General features: G+C 35.7%; 1 protein-coding gene across 1 annotated transcript; it reads left to right on the plus strand.

Moving 5' to 3' along the window:
- The first annotated feature begins 987 nt into the window (after nucleotides 1-987).
- Nucleotides 988-21,314, plus strand: ntf3 (neurotrophin 3). The gene is made up of 2 exons (XM_027151110.2): nucleotides 988-1,200; nucleotides 18,961-21,314. The coding sequence occupies exons 1-2, from the start codon at nucleotides 1,183-1,185 to the stop codon at nucleotides 19,747-19,749; spliced, it is 807 nt and encodes a 268-aa protein (XP_027006911.1). The 5' UTR covers nucleotides 988-1,182; the 3' UTR covers nucleotides 19,750-21,314.
- The last annotated feature ends 1,777 nt before the right edge of the window (nucleotides 21,315-23,091 follow it).

The following is a 23,091-nucleotide window of genomic DNA, read 5'->3' on the forward strand; positions in this document are numbered from 1 at the left end:
TCTGTATATGCTCCACCTTGATTAAATCATGTGTACCAATTTCTTACCTGACTGTGTTATGCTGAACATACTTAGCCTAAATGTTAGCACTACATGTGCCACTTACCTTGCTTCCTGTCAGTATGTACACGGTCAGTCAAAATGTTTTAAACATGTGGAAATAAAGAAATGTTACATCAAGTATCTGAATCTTTGAAGTTAAGGACTCAACACATTCAGACTGTCATGGGGCTGTAAATGAATGCTTTATGAAAGGCAAGTGCACTTGTTTGCTGAACCAGGTAGTGTGTCTTGCAGTCCAAGATCCCTGGGTCGATCCTGAGCTCCAGTTACTGTCTGTGAGGAGTTTCAGATGTTCTCCCTATGTTTTTTTGTATGGGAAAAAACATGCCGGCTGTTGGCTCAGCTACTCTAAATTGCTCTAGGTGTGAATGAGTGAATGAATGTGTCTGTGCATGGTGCCCTGTGATTGACTGTCCTTCCATGCAGGGTGTAATCCTACCTCATTCCTACTGTTCCCAGGATATGCTCTGGATCATCCATGACCAGTATAAAGCAGTTAGTAAAAATGAATGAATAATGAACAATGAGTTGATACTAAGCAAATATATATATATATATATATATATATATATATATATATATATATATATATATATATATATATATATATATATATATATACATCAGTAAAAGACTGAAAACATTACCTGTTGCTTATTTTCTCATTACTAGGTCATTAAAGTTAAACACCACCACCCCTCTTTTTTTCACACATATAACCAAAAATATGTATACAAAGTGCTCAAAAAGTTTCTACTGCTAGTGTATGTCTGATAAATGTGTGTGTGTGTGTGTGTGTGTGTGTGTGTGTGTGTGTGTGTGTGTGTGTGTGTGTGTGTGTGTGTGTGTGTGTGAGAGAGAGAGAGAGAGAGAGAGAGAGAGAGAGAGAGAGAGAGAGAGAGAGAGAGAGAGAGATGGCAGGGAAAGGAAGTAAGAGACAGACAGACACAGTGAGAGTGAGTGAGAGATAGAGTGAGTCAGAGAGAAAGGAATATCACTGAACACTGAGCGCGTTAGTAGACACAGTGCGTCTTGAACAATTTGGGAAGTTTCCAAAAAGGATCCTTTATAAACCGTCACCTTAATGTCGGGACTGCTGAATATTACCCTACCGATGCTATGGTTACCTTTATTACGGTATGTGTGATTCAGATTTGTTTTGTAAAGTTTAGTCATTTTAACAGCCTATGTGACAGCAGGGTTCACACTGTGATACTGTGATCAACTGCACTTTGACTCGACTGGCGCAGGACAAAAACTGCTAGTTTCAACTCTTTTTCTTCAATATATAACATCGTGATACGCACAAATCTGTTGTACATTCTGACGTTAATAAGATTTTTACATTGTTCTACGGACCTGTGCATAAAACACCGCAGCGTCCGGTCTTTAGAGGAGAAAGTTTGCAGTATGTATTGCAACTACTAATATGTGGCAGCTGGGGAAAAAAGCTGAAATGCAATGTACAGCCTAAGGGGCAACTGAAAACCAGTATGGGCAAATTCATTTCTTCCCTTCCCTGATATGCAGTAATCTGGGTGGAAAACTATAGAGTTACTGGGCCGAAAGTACGGCTGCGCCCCAAACCGCATCCAAACACCGTAAATACAGTGTGCAGATAGTACGCGATCATCAGTAGGTCGTATTTAAGAGATTAGTTATGCATTGTGTGTCAGAATAGTATGCGCTGTATGAATGTAGTTTTCCACCCTCGACATACACTTTTGAAATACCCACATGCGCAATGCAGTTAGTCAAACTATTTAAAATGTGGGTTTGACATGCATGGGAAATACATTACAGGCATGTTTATGCAAAGCATGTGGTCCCCCTGGAATTTAACGGAGCAGTGAGTCAGAACAACAAAATGTACAATAAATAAATAAATAAATAAATAAATAAATAAATAAATAAATAAATAAATAATTGTACAGTACATTCCCCAGGAGTGAATGAACACCTACAGTATCGTTTTCATGTAAGCGCACGTGCAGTAAATGAGTTCATTCAGCGCAGTAGGTGTTAATTCCACACTTGCAGTTTTTACGGTGTGTTTTCTTGAATAATTGTCTGTCATTGCCTGAGGAGCTGGGCTGACTTTTCTCTCTGCTTTATTCTGAAACAGTGGCAGAGCAATCCTAAAAGGATAATTCCCTCAAATATGTAATACTGTATGTGTTGTCTGGATAATCTCCTTACAAGAATGTTTTATTGAATTTTTGTTTTCGTGTTTTGTGTGCAGTTATATAGCACACACACATACCCACACTAACACATACACTGAAAGAGAGTCAATGGCTTTCACTCTCTGCGGTCTTGTATAGGCTTGTCATACTGTGGAATCTGTCAAATAGAGTTTAATAGACCTGACACAAAAAGCATCTGCTCAAGAATTAACTGAAGAAATTTAGCACAGAGGACAGGGTGAGACTTTGTAATTGATACTTTATTGAACCAATAGTTTCAGACTATTGGAAAATGTTTTTAGCTAATGAGAAATATGACCGACTTATACCTATAGTTTTGACATTTTGTGTACATGCAAGAAAAACTAATATGTTTACTTCAAATCAAATGTTTTCTTTATTTGATGTTGATAACAACAATAGCTTTTATTAGATACTATATGTACTTATACAACACATATAACCAAATGCACACAGTAGTTAACCAAACTCTGTAAGAATGTATAACATTTTTATAGTAATTTAAGATTAATCTGTGTTTTTGACTGGGAATGTACCTGCAGGATCCTTAGAGAATTGTAGATGGTTTGCAGGTACTACACTGAGAAGTAATGAAATAGGAAACATCACCAGCAGGGTTTTTCCGCATACCATTAAATTAACACGGCTATAAACACTCTCAGACGTGTGTAAAGAGCTGAAATGTTCCTACAGTTCTTGTAAATATCTTGTTCAGTATAGACATGAATATATACAATATACATCTTAAATTATAAGTATTTTAGGAAGAGAATCTGTTTACTATTATAACTTCGGTAAAGCAAATTAATGAATTGCTAATTAATAAATACTCATTTTTGCTTGTTATGTATTTGGTGTTATTTTCCTACTTCTAGCATCCACACGTAGTAGTTTTATAAAACAAGTTTGAGTAGAAGAAAAAGTAAAAATGAAATATAGAAGATTTTATTTAAAACAAGTATTATCAGAAAATATTGCATAAGTATATAGTCAGTTCATAACTTGGTAAAGATAGGTGAGAAGGTTTATATATATGTTGGAATTCTTGGAATTGGAATTTTTGGAATTCTTTTTTTTGACCATATAATAGAATATAATATATATATATATATATATATATATATATATATATATATATATATATATATATATATATATATATATATATATATATATACATAATATTCTATTATATAGTCAAAAAGAATTCCAAAAGTGCTTTGCAGAAAGCAAGACATCTGAAACACTCATCTTCTCCAATCTCTCAAGGTCTCCATGGTTTCACATGCCACAATGGGGATTACCTCAGGGGTCTGGTGTGGCCATATCAAAAGCTAGATTCTGTGATCATTGAACCATTTTTGTGTGGATGTGTCATATGTTTTGAATAACTGGCCTACTACAGCTGGGTCTAGCAACATCCCAGCTGTAGCTTTTGGGGAGAGGCAGCCAGAGTTTCATACTTAGCAGTGGAGATTAGGTTCTTTTCTGTATAATCAGCCATCTTTTATGCCAAACCCATCTTAAGTATTGGTTGCCAGAAAGTTCTATTTTTGTCTCATTGGACCATATAACTGGTTCTAGTCACATTCCAGTAGAGTCTAGCAAACCTCAGGTGCTTATATTTGTGGTTAGATGAAAGGAAAGGATTTTTCTGCAAACAGTTTGTTGGAATGGATGGTGAATGTAATTGTAGATTTGGGGACTTGGTACTGCAAATTTCAACCATGGTGTTTAGAAAAATCTTTGCCTCCCTAACTATCCTCTACACTGTGTTTGGGGAGGAGTGTGTGTATGTGTTAATACACACACTCCTTTTATTTATACACAAATAATAAAAGTTATTGCTTAGAGGAAATAACAGGATCATAAGAACAGTGGCAACAGCAACAATAATAATAGTTGTGATTAAGTAATTTGGTCAGAGGAAATTCAAACTAGAAAGATAGAATTAGGTTATGTTATCTGTATGGTGTGTAAGAAGTGTGGGCATATGTTCTAAACAAAGAAGGATCTTAAAACCAGGAGAAATGCTGCAATAAATGCTCTTGACTTGACTTAGCTTGACTTAAAATGTTGTATAGGTCATGCAAAATTTATAATCTGTAGAAAACCAAACATTTTGTATATAATAGAGGTTATGTGTTCCCAGGTTCTGATGTGGGTAAGAAATCTAGCAGCTAAATTATGCACATTTTGCAATATCTTCCACTTTCAAGCAGGAGGTCTGTAGAACACTAACAAGTCAAGATGTGTAAAGAGCACTAGTGATGTCAAGATGTGACAAATGTATGTATAAGTTATTCGACTAAAGAGAAAAGGTCTTACTTGTATGAATAATGTGAGAATTTAATCACAGTGACAACATGATTTCTATATTGAGCTGAAGAAGACAGAAAGTGAAAGACAGCCAGTTTGAAGTTGAAGGCTGGAGATTATATGTTATATAAGTTTGTATCAGATGTGTGTAAGACACTGTATATCAAGATGTTCTTTCTTATCCAGTCCTTTATATCAGCCACTCAGTCATACAGCGTACCAATGGTGATTTTAACAATAAACTGAAGGCTGGATAAATTTGATTTTATATTTTCTGTTCGGTGAAATGACTCAAATAAAGATCTACACAAATGAATCATAAATGCAATACATGTTGCATGCAGTAGCAGATTAATGATCAGATAGAGCTGTAATTAAAATTTAAGTTAAGCAGAAGTAGTGAGGCGTTAAGACTTCAGCAATAACAGTATTGGATTGAGGACTATTTCAGCTGATTTTTCAACCTACGGGCATGTTTTCAACTCATGCACACATTATGATTTTATGACCGTAATGTAGTACCTCACGGCTAAATTGCGTGCAAATGAACTGTGACTGCCTGATATGTATTTTTTAAAGCAAAACTATATTTTGCACTGGATCAAGTGCTATTTTTCAAACTGGTGAATAATGATGGAAGCCATATTGTTATTAATCCAAATTAGCAGTGATACAAATAGGACTATTCATAACCCTTGTTTGATGTGTAGTTCTAATTCCGTTATAGTTATTTTATTTTCAAAGCCTATTAAGTTTTTATTTTTTGAAATTCTCTAGTTTTTTTTGTTACAGTGTAATACATTTGCAGTTTAATAAATGATATTTTCTTTTTAGTCCACATATCTTTAAGGTATAGACACTATTGGAAATCTCAGTCTTGGAGCTTTCTACTCAAGAAAAGCCTGACAACCTCAGAGGCGGGAACAAAAGGCAATTTGAATAATCTGAATTGAGCACCCAGAAAATTGCTTTAGATTTTTCAGAAGTACAGACCTTTAGACTTTCGCACCTTTAACTATTAAATAAAGCAACTGATTTTGTTTGGTCTAGTCTAATTATTTTTTAAGTGTCTACTGTCTCATTTGTAACAAATGACAAAATCATGTAACATGTTAATCTCCAAGAAGCATCAGTACATATGTAAGGAGAATTCTGTGCTCTTTCAAACACCACTGCCAAGGATTTATGATGCCTTATGCCTATATATTGTTTATTTGCCCTGTGCTACTTTACTCTCTCAGACCTGATGGGACCTGGTTATGTACTGATGCTTGATCTGAGCACAGTGAAAGTTCTTGACCACAGCTGGCCTGTCACTATAGAATGTGAACTGAGATCTGGCCAGAAACTTGCATGTAGACTATCAAAGGTCAAATCATACTCAAACATGGCCATACCGAAACAGCTATACCCAGTAGTGACCCCAGGCTTTTTTGGTCTCCATATTCATACTGTGGGAAATTCACATCTTTGACCATATATGGAACAGTTAGATCACTGAATATCAAATAAAATGAGAAGCCATCTAGACAGTCTTAAAGTGCTTTGGGGAATTTCGGACATTTGTACAAGGTGACATCTCTAGAATAAGTTTGTTTTCTTTGAAAAAAAAACAACTTTTTTCATATTAATGTTGAAAAAAAAAAAACCATTTACTTACGAGTCTAAAGAAACCCAGAAACTACATGAGCAGACATGCAGACCTACATGATCATAATCACCTATGACTTCTGTGTTTAAATTCAGCACTATAAGATCAATTCAGTGATATAAGCAAATGTTTTTTCCTTTACATCAATAAAGTGTACAGCATATCATAACACAGGAAACGGTGCAACAAACACAAACATACCTTGGAATAGCTTCAGGCTAAACTGTCTTTTCTATTGTGTGTGTGTGCCTTTGTGTGTCTGGGACTTGTGTCATATTTTCGGAAAGCTGTTTTGCAAAACAAAATGTATGCAGCAGTTGTTGGGGTTATAAACCACAATGTTAAATTGTCTTTGTGTTAATACTGCTTACAGCTATTTACAGTGCACAAGGTAAATTAGTCTGTATTATCTGATTACTAGGGACAGTCAGCTTCAGATAATGCTAGCAAATATGCAAGGTTAGTCAGAACAATTCCACACTACTGGAACAAAACAACAATCAATTTAGCCTATGTTCATATGATCAAAGTATTTTGCACACAATTCTTCAGGATTAATTAATGAAAACACAAAATGCATGCTTTTATATAATAATGGAGGCTTATATTGTCAGAGTATCTGATTTATTAACCTTGTTGCATGACTAATGTTAATCTTTGACAGTTTTTAACTGTTTAAATTTAATCATCGTATATACAGTACCTTGTTTCTTATTAAAATACACAAATATTATTAAAAATACAAAATTCATACTAGAGAACCAATAAGTGTCTATAAGCAGATATAATTCAACACAACACAAACTCTTGTCCTGAGCTAGGAACACTGTCACATGGATGGAATACAAAATATTGAAAAACATTTAAAAAATCACAAAAACTCTTAATCTGGTATAGATGTTAGTGAATGAGATAGGTGTGAGTGTCACCATGAACACTTGTTTGGGAGAGTAGTAATAATAATAATTTAAAATGACATTTTTCCCCTCCATTTCCAACCCATCAATTATCAAGTGAAAACACTGAACATGTTTCATTCTGAAATTCCACAAGAACCTGACACCCAATAATTCTCATATCAAATGCTCGGTTTAAGGCTAGGGCTTGCTTTTCCAATAGTAGATTATGTTAAATCATGGGTTAGTAGAAGCTGAGTGGTTAACTTTTGCTAAGCTGAACAGAATATTTTGAGTTCATGTGACTGCCTGAAATCCACTGCAGGTATGTTCTAGTTGGTGTAACTAGGCATCGTATTTAACCCTCAACTTATTTGATTTTTAATGCCATTATAAATTGCTTTTGCTAAGTGCATCTGCCAATAATTTTTTAACTAAAATATAAATTTGTGACTGCAGTTTTGGTTCACAGGCAAAGACATTTCACAGATGCACTTTCTGACTATAATGTTTATGGTTAACCTTATGTGAAAAAGGTAGTAGACTTGAAATATAAAAAATATCAGAAAAGTTCAATGTTTTAATAATATACTGTTACCGAAGCCATACCAAACCAAAGTGAAAAATACTGAATCCTCTATTTTTGTAGACCTCTACATGGCTGGTCACAAGACAATTAAAACAGTAAAACCTAAATTCAACAAACGAGAAATGCTGTAAAGTTGTCAGTAGTGTATAAATATTTACTCTCATGTGGCTGCTAGACAAATATTGTCTAATCGTAAATGATAAAAACAGAAGTGTAAATATTTCAGACATGTCAGAAATATTTATGTACTGTATTGTAGGTGCTTAAAGTGTGTTTGCACAATCGTCAATTGTTTCATCTATCACATCTAAGGCCCTCTTTTGGTTCATTTTAATTTGGCATAAACATTATTAATCATATAAGATAAATAAAGAGTATACCAAGTTTGTTCTCATGACAATATACTTACTCCATTATAAAAATCATTTTATTATAAAAAGTGTTGTAAAGACACTAAATGTTACACATTGTATAGAATTAAATTGAAATTTGAACGTAACTATATCTAATACAGGGTAGGTAATCCTTTCCTGGATTTTAAAATCTGTCACTGATTTTGCTGCTCCTGTCTTCTTCTGCTGTACGCCTTTCATTTTATTTTGGTTGGCAGAGCAGTATCAGCAATGTAGAATGGAGGGCGCTCTGAGCTTAATCCCAGCCTTCATTTGCCTTTAAAAGGTATCCTCAACGAATATGAACACTAATCACTTTCTGACTGAGCACTCCCCGTCTATGTTTTGCCCTTTTGTTACCAAGATGGAATGTGTTTTTAATGAAAAAATAAAACCACTTGTTTATGAGACAAATGTACATGTGGTCAGTAAACCTACAGTATGTGCTTCAAAAAAGCAAATGTGAAATAAAAAACTGGGATTTATTTCATATATAAGATAATGACATTTTCATAAGATAAGGACAATAATTATATACAGTATAAGATTTCAAGCACAGGCAGGAAGTGTACAGTGATCACACATGCATTGTGCTCTGCGTTAATAGGAGGTGATGAGCTCTGCTGGTAAGACCAGGCACTCAAAGTGTGCTCCAAACACCCAGTCCATTAGCTTCAAGGCAGGAGTCTTGCAAACTTTCCTCTGCCTTTTGTCCATTATCTTCAGGATGAGACATGCAGTTTGTCAGGTGCATGTCACTAATTCTTTGTTGATCACACTTTTGAGAAATACCTGGGAATTATTTATTCTCTAGCCTTCTCACCAGACTTCTAATTCTATAATGAACACATTGCTCTGGGGTAGATGTGTATTTAGTGTGTATATAGAGGCAGATTTCTCCATCTATTTGATTCTAATGTGATTTTACAGACTGTGAGGTCAAGTCTGTATGCTGAAAGCATTCCACAGGTTTCTGAGTGTAAACCAAGAAGTGTGCACAAAGCATTCTTTCCTGTCTTTTGCCTTTCTCCAGATGTTGTATGGTACTACTCATAGATCCAGATTTGGGGGGTCCTGCTATATGGGAACATCTGGATATTTGGAAAGCATTATGGTTTAGATGCTCTTCTTTGTAAATCCTGTGTGGTTAGACAGCAGATCTATTACTGTTAAGGTGTTTTTCCATTGGACATAAAAAAAAAGTAACTGGGCCGACAGGAGACAGTGGCTTTTAGCTGTTGCTTAAGGTTCTCTCCAACTGAAGTGGTCATAGTGATAATTATGCCCAGTGTCTTCACCACTGTTAAATACAACATGAAAGAATTGCACAGATTAACTTTTTTCACTATTAAAATATTTATAATGACTTACTAAATGCATTAATATTTTCATTTTTGCATTTTTAAACCACAGTATTCTTTTAAAAATATCAGCTTGTGTTTAGTATATACACACAGTGCATTTCTCTGTATCTGTAGCTGATACTCAGCAATTACAATAAGGTCTTGTTGGTGGCAAACTTGTATAAGTAGGAATCATGATATTTTAAGCTGATGCTTTGGATTGTGAGTTGGTGATGGATGGGAAAAGCATAGTACCAGCTTTCTGGTGCCAAAATTTATGGTACTATGTTGTGGAAAATTCTCTTTTGTTATTTATGAAAGACAGCATGACAGATTGGAGTTGATTGTTCATATTTGATTGACACGGTTCATTGTATTCTGTCACAATTCAGATTTTCTGCTAATTCCTTAACAGCATGTTCTGTTATCACAGAGAGGACCTGACAGACCTTCTTATGTCTTAATGGGACTTCAAAGGGTGTAAAATATTTCCCTCTGAGAATGAGATTTTCAGGGAGACAAAGATATATTAACTTGAAGAAAGCTTATGGCATCACAGAAGTTAGTGTGGAGTAAGCTATCGTCACAAGATATCCTCATGTGTTTGCCAAGACCTGTGGTTAATCTTCCCAGTGTCAGTCACATGCCCTTTTACTGTGAACATACATGGTACTTGACCACATTTAGGGACAATGAAAGTATTAGACTCTCTACAACTAGTAGATGGGCTTTAAAGATTAGAGTCAGAGTGCAATTAAGTGTAGGAGTCATGGAGATTTCTGATTCCTTCTATAACTCAACATGGTTTAAATGAAGGCCTCAGTGATGAGCTCAGTTGTATCTGGTGTAATAAATGAAGTTGAACCTTAAACTATTCAATTCTGCCATGGACAGACAGAACTGGAGTCTGGCACCTGTAGTTTACATGTTGTTGCTAGTCTTTGTTTGTATGAAATAAAGCAAATTCCCTTCTATTGTTAAAATTCCTTATACTTGAAAACCATCTGCACACGCAAAGTACTTGCCTCAGGGGTGCACACAATAAAGGAAGGTAGTTGAGCACCTGGACACAGTTAATCACTCGTCAGTTCAGACCTGGACTGTAGTCTCAAGGATTGTTGGAGTTTGGATGACTGTATACATAGCATAACATTATGCATTATATATCCAAAAGAGTGAATGACAGAGGTGTGTGTGTGTGTGTGTGTGAGAGAGAGAGAGAGAGAGAGAGAGAGAGAGAGGAGAGAGAGGATTCATATTATCTGAAAAGTGTTGAGTGTTTTCTACACAACCTTTCAGTTTCCATCTTATGTGAAACTACACTAAACTGTTCTACACATTCAGAGTGCTAAACTGTGCAATAACAGCATGCACTAAGATGAAGAGCTCAGATAATACTGTGTGGTTTAAGAGGCCGTGGCTAATCCCAATGCAATCCGCTGGGAGTTTAAAGCTCACATAGTGGTAAGCCTTAGTGGTAAGTGGTAAGTCTTAGGGGACATGCGTAGGCAGTGAAAACCCCCCACTCAGCAAAATCTGCACTCAATTAAACCTTACTATGTCCATTTATGTCCAGCTGGACTTTAGTTAGAACTCTGGGTGTTAATTCAGCGATTCTGCAGACTTGAGGCCACTGTCAGTACATTACATTACATCTTACATGAAAATCTGCCTCTGTAGCCACTACAACCAAGCACTACCCAAAGCAAACAACACACAATAGTATGGAAATTCATAATTGATGTTTGTTATATGTTATATGCAGTGTTGTGCTAGTTACTAAAAAATAGCAACTAGTTACAGTTACTAGTTACTTCATTCAAAAAGTAAGTCAATTACGTTATTGATTACTTACACCAAAAAGTAACTCGTTACTGTTAAAAGTAACTTTTTAAAAGAACATTCTTTAATGTTCCCATTAATGCCCTTTTATGCGTTACGGTCTATACAAACCCAAAACCAGACATCCCAAGTATCCCGGATGTTGCGGGAGTCTCCCGCATATTGATAGCCGCTCCCTGATTCCCGCAAATTAGTTACAATCTCCCGGAATCTAGAGCGAGCGAGCAAGAGCACGCATGCGCAACAGAGACATGTATTCAAGTATGTGCTCCGAACCTTGTAGCGCACGGTAGAGAGGGAGGGGGCCAATCCTGATTGGCCTGTTTCGGTAAGTCAACCAATCAATTGTCAGTGTGGGCGGGCTATAGCCCATGTGTTTCGGAATTACTGCCGCACATACTTGAATAAACGGAAACACGCCCACAGCGCGTCTTCTCCGTGTTTACAGTGATTAGCATCCTCCGATCCTACATTGCGTCACTGTTGTAAACAGGTTAGGCTGTAGGCTACACTTCAGTCTAAATTAATTAATTTAAAAAAAGTAACGGGTAACGCATCATATAGTAACGGTAACGGAGTTACTTTATTTAAAAAAGTAACGCGTTAGAGTATTTGTTACTGCCGGCGTTACGCGTTACTGCCCAACACTGGTTATATGTTTAAACGTAGGTTCTTTCAAAATAGAATTTAAAAAGAATTTGCGATAAAGAAAATCATAGTTCTTTTGTTATTATAATAAATGCTTTTCTTAATTAAATTGCTGAGAATATGATGACATGGATGAAGACTTTCGTATGTAATGTATTTGACAAATGTTATCTTAATAGTTTATAGTATTTAATTAATGATGTCATTATATAAACTGTAGTAAAATACAGTAAAGTATTTTGAAATAAATGTTTCGCAGTGCAGGTGAACTGGTGCTTCTTCTTCATACTTGACTTTTAATAATCATGTAACACATTAAGTGTAATGTATAAGCTTTTTAAATGTGCAAATTTGTGCATATTCTTAGGCAATTGCATTTCTTTAATTAATATTATTCTTGGTGCAATGCTAAATTTATTTTTTTAAAAAACCCCATCAAAAACATTGATTGATTATCTAAAATGACAAAAAATGTAAAATGTAATGTTATGTAATGACTTTTAAGGTTTGGCTGGTGTGTACTATAAAGACAGGCAGCACACGCATTTATAAAGTATCACAAGATTTGTGTTATATAAGTCAACATTAGTAAGTTTTCTTTGCTTGGATCAAATCCATTGTCAAGGACATTTTTGTGAGCGGCAATTGTGCATGACTAAACATTTTTTGACTCCCTGTAGCTATTGATATTACATGAGCTGGAACACTTCTTGGTGTCATTAAGCAGTATGCCTAGGAGCTATTTAACAACAGTTCCCTTGTGTTTTTGAAGAACTACAAAGCATTCGACTGGACAGCTTGGACTTTTCCCTTGCTACTCCCAGTTCAGATGCCAGGCTGCTTTAAGAACAACATTCTTTTGATCCGCTGATGATCAGTCGACTCCTGCAGCTACTCCTGCTGCCATTCACCCCTCACACATGTGACTACGAGGGCGACTGTACTTGTCTGGTGTATGCAGTTTGTTGCATAATACCAAGTTCTCTCATCAAAGACACATTGTTGGCACTTTTGAAATACCTCACGGCTCATCAAAATTTAAAAGCATCAACTCAAAGTTCAAACACAGGGTGAAAGGCATGGAACTCACTGTGGATTTTCTGGTAGGCAAGCAAGCTAAAATGCAGAAAATCTTATGACCGAAACATTGTTCCTGATGATCATTGTTTGCTTTATTTAATCACAGTTGCATAGAAGCTTATACCATGTTGATCATTCTAAAACGTATGCAGAATTTGACATTCAAATCCATCCTTATGTAAAATAGGACAGAATGCGTTTGAGCTTTCCCAACAGTACCCTGGTGATAATTACTGTACTCATGTTCCGATAAGGAGGCTCATAACACTCTGTTGTGGTTTGGCAAACAGATATCATGCAAGTACACTGCCTAGAGTAATGGACTCAGTGAAGCACCAGGTAAATACAACCAATTGCCTGTGCCTCATTCAGTATGCACATTATGATTAATGACAAGGAAGAAGAGTAGCAAAGCAAACATTTCCCAGCCTGGCTTTTGGCCTACTTTTGCAGACCTATAAGCTCTTAATGGCTATGAACGTACTAAACCTGTCAAAGGATAAGCAAACCTGATTGTATTAGAAATAGGAGAGGATTTGTTATGGGCCTTTATAAACTAAAAATGTGCGTCATTTACTTTACATCAGCTCACTGAGACAACAGTTAGTGTATCTATCTATATAGTGTATCTATCTATATACACAAACAAGATTTTTGTGACTAGTTTGATTAAAAGCAGTGTCTGGGTCAGGAAACACACCTGATTGCTCATGTTCTAAAATAAAACAAAACTTCCTGCTTCTTCCTCATTGTCTTACTGGAATAGTTCCTTCCCCCTACTTAATACATGTATAAATCAGGCTGTCATTTGAGCACATCTGTGCTCTTTCATGGCCTACATTTGCTCTGCTTATGCAACAGGATGACAGGTGAGAGGGAGAATCACTATGCATTGTGATAATGTGACAGTCTTTACTCTGGTAGCAAATGTTGGTCAAGAAATTAATAGCAACATATCTAAGAATAAGATTTTAATCCAATTATTTTGCATTAGATTATTATAAGTAATGTGCTTGTCTTTAAATGGGGCAGGGGAAAATGAACACAAACCTATGTGGTTTGTTAGTGACCTTTTGGTGGTTTAAAATCTTACAAGCCCACAAATAAAAAAACGTCTAAAGACGACTGTGAACCTAATCACACAAATGCTTTTTTACAGAGGCCATGTAAACATATTTGCCCTTTGCACATATTGAAACAGCATTTTACCCAAACAAAAAAGTTATATTGTCCAGTTTTGTGGAATGGATGGAGGATAATAGAGACCTTTACCATTTAAAACCGTTTTTTTTTTGTACAATATAAAACCTGGATCTTTTTATGCAAGGTTTAAATTTAGAAACTGTTTTTTGTAACCAATCTTGTTCATCTGGGTGTGCATCAGAACAAACTTAAGTTAAATGTTGTAAACCTTCTGGTTCAAGCAATGTTCGGGGTGTGCATGCTCACTATAGGCTGTTTATTAGTGATTTGTTGTGGATGAACATCTGGTTAAAATTAATAAATTATTGAACCGAATAAAATGGAAGAATAAAAAATGTCATGAAATAAACAATGGGAGTAATTGTTTTTACATCAAAAACAGCTGTTGGCTGTATGTTCCATTTTGTAAAATGTGTGTAGAACTAAGCCAAACTATAGGGCAAACCTGAAACTCAATCAACTTCACAATATTCTTGTATTGTGTCTATTAAATCTCCTGGAAATTAAGGTTTACTGCACCAAATGTAATTGTATATTGAATGCTAAAGTGTGTGTTTTCTTTTTGCTAATTGCAATACTTTCTTCATTTAGCCCTTTACTGCAAATTTGTAATGTATATATCTTTTTATAGGTCCATGTTCTCAACAAATGCATTGCAAAAATGTTATTGGTTTTGGGCCACACAGATGGATCACTGTGAGATTGATTTTACTGATGTGGATGATCAAAGTGATTGAGTTTTATATCAGCAAGATCTTTTGCTCTATGTACTGTACTGTTTGTATTGCTCTAATCTAAACTGACATAGGTTACTAATTTAGCCAGTAGGAGTACATTTAAAATGTGAAACCACCCTAAAAAACTCACATTCACCTCAAAACACTCATAGATCATATAACAAACTTATATGATCTATTGATTGTAAGGTGACCTTGACAAAAAAAGATATTTTATTGGAATAAACACACACGCATGGACATTTTGTCTTATTCAGACTATAATTTTCCTTTCAACCTAAAATTAACACTTTTACTTGATCTCCTCCTTTTAGTTGGAATTCAATACCTCACAACTAAAACATTCTAATTATTGCAGGATGCACACTCTTAAAATGGTTTTGTTCCCTGTTTAACAGCCCCAGAAAATTTTTTATCTAACACACAAAACAAACATCACAGGTAGTAGGATCTCTGAATACCCCATTCTTTGATATATGCCTCATTTCAATTGTTCACATGGTAAAGTTATAATTTACAGTATGGGTAGTGGGAGTCAAATAATCATACATCATAACTCACAAGGTTCTCAAAGGACTGGGGGACCCAAATGTATTTGGTTTTATTACTCGACAATCTGCCAAGCCCTGTTTATACCAAAAGACCCTTTGATGTACCAGCTGCAACCACTGACTGCCTTCAACATTTCTGTCTTAGTGTCTCACCATCATCATTAGTTGAGCTCAGACACTGGACCCAGGTCTTGAGTTTAGCATCATCCTCAGTCAATTAACAGAAGTTATATTCAAAAGACCATATGCTTGTCATTATGGTAAAAAATGCTTCTGTAGCATAGAACTAGGTGTGAATCTGCTCTGCCTTCATAATGGCTTGAACGAGGTTAGCGACTCAACAAAAAAAAATTCAGTAGTTGATGTGAATGGTAAACTTGTATGAAAAATAATGTGAAAATGGCAGCAAAATTAACTGGTAACACTCTCTTAATAATTATCAGTCCTACTGATTTCTCTGTCTTAACTTATAATTAGTCCTCTTAACTACAGTGAAATTATGCAAATAAGCATGTCAATAGAAGTCATACTAAAATGTGACATATATTAATACATAACTAATGCTTTCATAATGATGAATTAATACATCCAATAATTCTTACAGTAGCAGGTAAGTAATAAATTGTATACAGTAACAGCCTCATAATAATGGTAAAGCTAAGTGTTAACATCTTGACAACTCACTCTATTATTTAACACCATGACTTATTCTGTTGATGCATTAAAATGATTTGGAGTGTGTTTCCAAATGTATGGGTTAGCCCAAATGATTGGCATAAATTCTGCCAAGCTAAAAGCCTATATTTATTTTTTTTATAACACCTACGATTTACACTAAACCCAAGCACAGGATATATTTAATTTTATATTTAATTTTATTTTATTACACATTCATTGTAAAAGCAATAGTTTAGTATTCATATATTATTTATTTATGGACCTTATAGTAAATTATTACAAAAAAGAAAGGAAATCAAACAGAAAACAGCCATCAACAACCTGATCATGGGTAGTGATGTTAAAGCCGGAAGTAAAGCCTATGACCACCATAATAGTGGGTAATATTTCCACTGGAAGGAATTTTACAAAGTTTACATTTACAAAGTTTATGGACAAATGGAAGAAGAAGAAGAATGCCTTTATTGTCATTGTATTTTCCTGCATACAATGAAATTAGGAGTGCTGCTCCTGATTGGTGTAAGAAAAACAGACATATAACCACAGACAATAAATGGAGTGCATGAATGTAACAGCTTTTCCTAAGGTTGGCCACCAGTATTGCTCTTGTAACATTTTCATGATATCTGATATACCTGGATACCCTGAAGCCAACTCTGTGTGTTCATACTAACAATCTCCTGGAGAAATGGCACATTGACCTTCTAGATTGTTGTCTACAGCACACAAGTGTGGATCTCCCACCAGCCAGTGTCTCTGTTCTTCCAGCACATCCTGATCTGCTGTATCATAATTAATTTCTGTGGTAAGATTTTGGTGTTGTGATATCTCCTAATCCCGCTTCAGATGGATTTCCTAAACAAAAAAACAGAAGAGTCAGAATGTTTTAACAGGGGCCCTAAGGCTACAGGTATTAAGATGTCAATTTTCATGATTACCTGTTTGTTTAACATATGTCACAGAAAATGACTGATGAAGGGGCTAAAGTAGCAAATGGGCATTGACACAATTACTCTGTATTTATAGTGCTGCCTAGTAGTGAAGAAGGCAGTTTCCTATTTATTCGATTAGAGACATTTATCTGCTCTAACAAATAATTTCAAGTCTCTAACCTACTCTTAAGCTTATGGAACCTGAGGAAACAGAAATACTTTAAAGCTATGGTATTCAGACATCTCTTATTTGTGAATTTCAATATAACTTTTTTATCAAGACTGACAGAAGTGGGTGGTCTGTCAAATGGGGCCTTGTTGAAGGGCTTTCTGGCTGTAATCATCCATAACCTTATACGTCTTTGAAATAAGTTAAATCCAGTACACTGTGGAGTTGCACTCTCTAGTAACTCAGTCCTGAGTTCACTTGAGACGGTTTGGTAGCTTGTTTTTACTAAAAACATCCTTAGGATCTGTGCTTCAGGGGGATGTCAATCTCAGGATGTGACATGGGACCTTCTGTTGATGTAGAGACAGTATGTGGAGCTGGAGGTGTTCCTTCTGCAATAAGTGAGCCAAGAAATTATGTATTTGTTTTGTGATAGATGATAGTATATCTTTGCAGCCAGTTAAGCTCATGTACCATTATATCAGTCTAATTTTATTAATAATACGGACATATTCTCATGGTGTTTTAGCAGATGTAGGGTTCTGTCAATCATAACTGGAAATGGGATTGTGGTAGGTCAAGTTGATTTAACTCCAACAATATGAAATGAGCCTGAGAGAGGCCTGAATCATCATCCTGAAGGACTGAATGGAACAGAAACTTATAGGATGCTGTTTAGTTGCAGCCATAGAAGGTCACCGTGGTATTGTAATTTTGTATTGTCACCGTGGTATTGTAATAGAGGGCAAAAAAAGGGCCTGTGAACTATATTCATAAGGTACAAATGCCATTTTCCACAATGCTTTCTCTCTGGTGCATTATCAAAGAACATACAGTACTTCCTCCCACTGGTGTTCCCAGATCACTAAGGCCCACTCTAAGATTCTACGTATTAGTAGAGCTGTGGTGATTTTGGTGATATTGTAGCAGGTGGCAACTGTGTGTTTGTTAAAGTTCAGTGAGCACTATGAGTGGGAAGCTGAAAAATGTAGAGCAAGTTCCATCATACTTATCATGTAGGGCAAGCCAGGGTTCAGTGTAAGAACTGGTGGAATCTGAAATCTGTTTGTAGCTGTTTTATATTTTTGTCTTTTAAAGCTCCAAAAAGTTCCATAGAATCCAAGCATTGCAGGCACTATCACAGAATCAGCATAAACCTAAACCTAAAGTCTTAGCAAAACAATCCACCTACTGTCAACCTCTAAACCTGTACTGTGGGGCTGGCAAATATCTGATATCTAGATAATATCTAGCCTTTCACCTAATATCTAGCCTTTCACATTCTTTGTTTATTTATGTAAATGCTGTTTTTAGTGGGTATATTTTTGTGCATTTCTTTAGATTCACTCTAGTTTGATTTATTTATGTGTAGAGCTTTCACAGGGCCAAATGTATGTAACCTGCTGCAATAAATCAGACTCCTTATGCAATGTTAGTGCATGTCATTACATGTCAATTTTCTACATTCTTCATTAGTGATTTTCATGCATCACTATACAAGTGCTGCAAGCATTAGAGGTGTGACTTATACACAAACAATGTGTCAAGACTGATTGATTCATTTACTGTGATTAAGCTTTAAAAACATCATAAATACAATCTTATATTTACATTTTTTTAAATTGTTGTGATCCTAAAGATTTTTCTTTCTTTCTCTCAGGTCTTACAGGTGAATCTAGTGATGTCCATCTTTCTTTACGTGATATTTCTCACGTACCTTTACTGTGTCTCTATCACTGCCATGAATAAGCAGCGGCCCACACAGGACCCCATCAACACGCTCATTGTCAAGCTGCTGCAGGCTGACATAAGCCGCAGCCGGCAGAAGCAAGATGAAGGGAACCAGGATACTCCTCTGCACACTTCCCTTAATGTACCTACAGATACAGAATACCCCCAGCATGTCAGCCCATCTGCTTACCAGTCTAAGAGGGCTATGGCTGATGAGCTGTTCAGGCAACATAAGCGCTACAACTCACCACGAGTGTTACTGAGTGAGCGGCCACCTCTGCAGCCTCCACCACTGTACCTCATGGATGACTTTGAGAGTGCCCATGACACTCAGAGCAGCAATAAGACACGGCAGAAGCGTTATGCTGAGCACAAGAGCTATCGTGGTGAGTTCTCTGTCTGTGACAGCATGAGCCATTGGGTAACAGACAAGACCACAGCGGTGGACATCCATGGCTATGAGGTCTCGGTGCTTACGGAGGTTGAGATAAAACGGTCGACTATGAAGCAATACTTTTATGAGACAACCTGCCAGAACAGCAAGCCAATTAAGAGTGGCTGCCGAGGCATCGATGACAAGCACTGGAACTCACAGTGCAAAACCTCACAGACGTATGTACGTGCACTCACCAAGTACAACAACGTGATGAACTGGCGCTGGATAAGGATAAACACCTCATGTGTTTGTGCACTTTCACGCAAACACCGCAGGACGTAATAATAAAGAAAACCCTGTGTTGTGCAACTAATCCACTGTCTTTCTGTTTTATCCTGGGAGGATGTAAATATGATATAAATTATTATTTAAGTTATATGAAATGCATGTAGTCTATACATGTCTATATGATGTATAAATATATTTGTGTTATTTATTTAAGTTGTTATCTAAGCATATTGTAAAAAAAAAAACCTGGATGGACTTAAGATGATTTAAGACATTACCACGGATCTATAAGAGCATTACAGGGTAAAACTATGTGCCTTGCTTAACATCTTCACCAACAGTCAAAGGACATATCACTTGTTTGGACCTAAATCCTGGGATCAGCTGCAATTGAAGTCTAAACTTTAGTGTAGTTTTAGTTAAAAAAAACTATCATTTACCAATCACATCCTCATCACTCAACAACAGTATTGCTGAAGACTGTACTACTGATACTGTGTTTTCATATCTGGGAAAAAGAAGTCATAGTTCAGATGATCTTATTTACTTTGGAGAAATCTGCCACAGAGCATATGTGGTAAACATGTCTTGGAAAATGCATGGAATAATTAAGAAATATATATTTTTGTATAACTCATCTTCTTGTGCACAGAATGCAATGCATATCGGTATACTGGTCATGTAAACCTATGTACAGAAAAATAGTTAACTGCAAATATCAGAGACATTGTACCCATGGTCAGCAATGAACTTCCCAGTATAGCAATGAACTCAAGAAGTGGAGTCGAATATTTTTTTCATATATCCGAATGAAGTCACAATAATCAGATCATTGTTCAAACTTTCACATTCCTGATTTTTGGGGTGGGGGTTCGAAGGGTAGTGTAGGCCTTTCTTAGTCTCCTTAATATTAAAAACTTTACTGGGCCTAAGCATTAACTGCATTAAGAATTTAGAAGGATGGAAAAGAGGTATTGTGATTTCATTAAGTAATAGAGCTGACTGAATGAAACTCTTTACCAAATGGAGAAATAATGGGTACATAGACAACTTACCTTCTCAAAGGCCATGTTCAGATTACCAGAGACTAAGCCTTTGACCCAGCTCACTAAATAGTAGAATTGATTCTTCTTGGTGCTGATTGATTTAAGTTGAATCAGTACTACTTCCAATGGTTTATTTTCCAAAATCTCTATGTCATAGCAACGGGAACAAGCCAGCAAATCACCATTATCTGTCTGTTGTTAATCACAAAATGTACTTATGGAGGAGTAAAGCTGTACTGAGATAGTATACATACTCGGATCCGAGTACTGTTAAGAGGGTTTGCCTTTCTTGGAATTATTTTAAGGATTATCTTGAGGGACACTTGAAAGGAACGATATGAAAGAAATATAGCTGATTTTTCTCCCTTTTTCGTATGTGACTTTTTAAATATGTGGAAGATAATCTCTTGATTCTAGTAGGATTTTGTTCTTAGTACAGTACCTTACCACCACCGCCACCACCACCTCTAAGGCAAATGTTGATATTCCCAACAGCTGTTTCTTGTTAACACTGTGCTGTGCTGTTACATAGTCGTTATATAAAAAATGTATTAAAGACATGTCTATCTTTCATTTTGCAAGGACATCTGGTAACCTAAACATTTCTCTTTGGAACTGGGTATAGTAATGTAAAACTGGCTGTCCTCACGTTATAGTAATGTAAAACTAAAAATGGTTCATTATACCTCATATAAAAAAGGTTCACTATACCTCATATAAGCATATACTGTACAATCACAAATGTCTATTTAATGAACTGGTAAAAAACTTGATCCAGTGTGGATAAGTTGTGTTCTGTGGAACCATTTATCAAACAAACTGTTTGAATCCCAGGCATGTTTTTAAAGTCACACATAAATAAAATAGCTTTCGTCCTTTATAAGAAAAGGTCCATTTCACAACAAATGTTTATTACATCTAGGCAATGTACCACCTAGAATTTAAGACTTCCAGATGTTACCTTTGTGTAATATTCCCCTTTCTTTTTTGCAAGGATATGCAGACAGGTCGCCACCATGTTATCTTCCTAAAAATTCCACTAGTTCCATGTGTGCATTCCAGGATAATAATGGTAGTGTTCCAGTCAAGCTATTCACACATCAATGTTTCTCATAGGCCCTTTTGTTTATTGTATTATTTTCTATTGTTAGAGGTTATTATCTATTTTATATATATATATATATATATATATATATATATATATATATATATATATATATATATATATATATATATATAGAGAGAGAGAGAGAGAGAGAGAGAGAGAGAGAGAGAGAGAGAGAGAGAGAGAGAGAATAAGATAATAAAATTTATGCTGGTGCTTTACAGCTCAGGGGTCATCTTTGCTTAAATAGAACCATCTTGGTACCTCAGGTGACTAACAGTGCCAAAACGTCCCATAGGGCCACAGGGTCATGGAAAAGACCCTGTACCCTATAAATCAACAGAAAATATATCTGCTATAATCTTTATGGAGCTTTTAATATTTTAAAGGTTTTTATGGAGCTGTGCTGTGTCTTCATCAGCTGTGCAAGCAACGTTCTTGGGAAAAAATGTATGAAATGTTGCAAGGAGTACAAAACATAAATATCAAAATGTGAGTTGCTATAAAATAATAATAATTATTGTATTGTACTTAATTACATGGTAATGGTGAATTAAAAAATACAAAGAAATCTTAAGAGGGCAACAGATCAAACAAAATAAATCTTTTTCCTGTCAAATTATGACTGACAAACTCTGCCTGCTTTGAGTGAAAGTCGGGGCATGAGTTTATGAGACAGTTCATCAACATTCAGATTTTAGGTATCATTATAAACAGAACAGGATATAACCAGTGCTTCATTCTGTATTCCAACAGGATGCCTACTATCTGGAACTATAGGAAGAAAGTACATGCAATACAGGAACACACTTTGCTCTTACTTTGAGACTGAGCCTACACATTTATTTCAACACATTCTCTTTCTTGTTAAGTTGAATCTAGCACTGGAGTCTGGAGGGCATGCAGCTAAACACACTCTTGACTTTGCTCTTGTTTGGATTGTTTTTAAGTCATCCAGCACGACATTCCGATATGTACTGTACTGTATGTAAAAGGCCCTGCTGTTGTAATGCATACTGTATACAATTCATTCAGATTTAATTAACTAATATGACCATGATCATGGCACATTACAAATGCAATAATCCAAGGACAAGTACTCTCTTTTTTATTGATGAATACGTACAACTTTCTAAAGGAGAATGTGCCAAAATGTTCCAGTTCTGGACCACCTGCTATTATGAATGTTCATTTTTTTCTGTGTTTTAAATGTGACCAATAACAGAGCTCTATTTTAATAATAGA

The sequence above is a fragment of the Tachysurus fulvidraco genome, chromosome 19 (genome assembly GCF_022655615.1).
Source record: "Tachysurus fulvidraco isolate hzauxx_2018 chromosome 19, HZAU_PFXX_2.0, whole genome shotgun sequence".
NCBI lineage: Eukaryota > Metazoa > Chordata > Actinopteri > Siluriformes > Bagridae > Tachysurus > Tachysurus fulvidraco.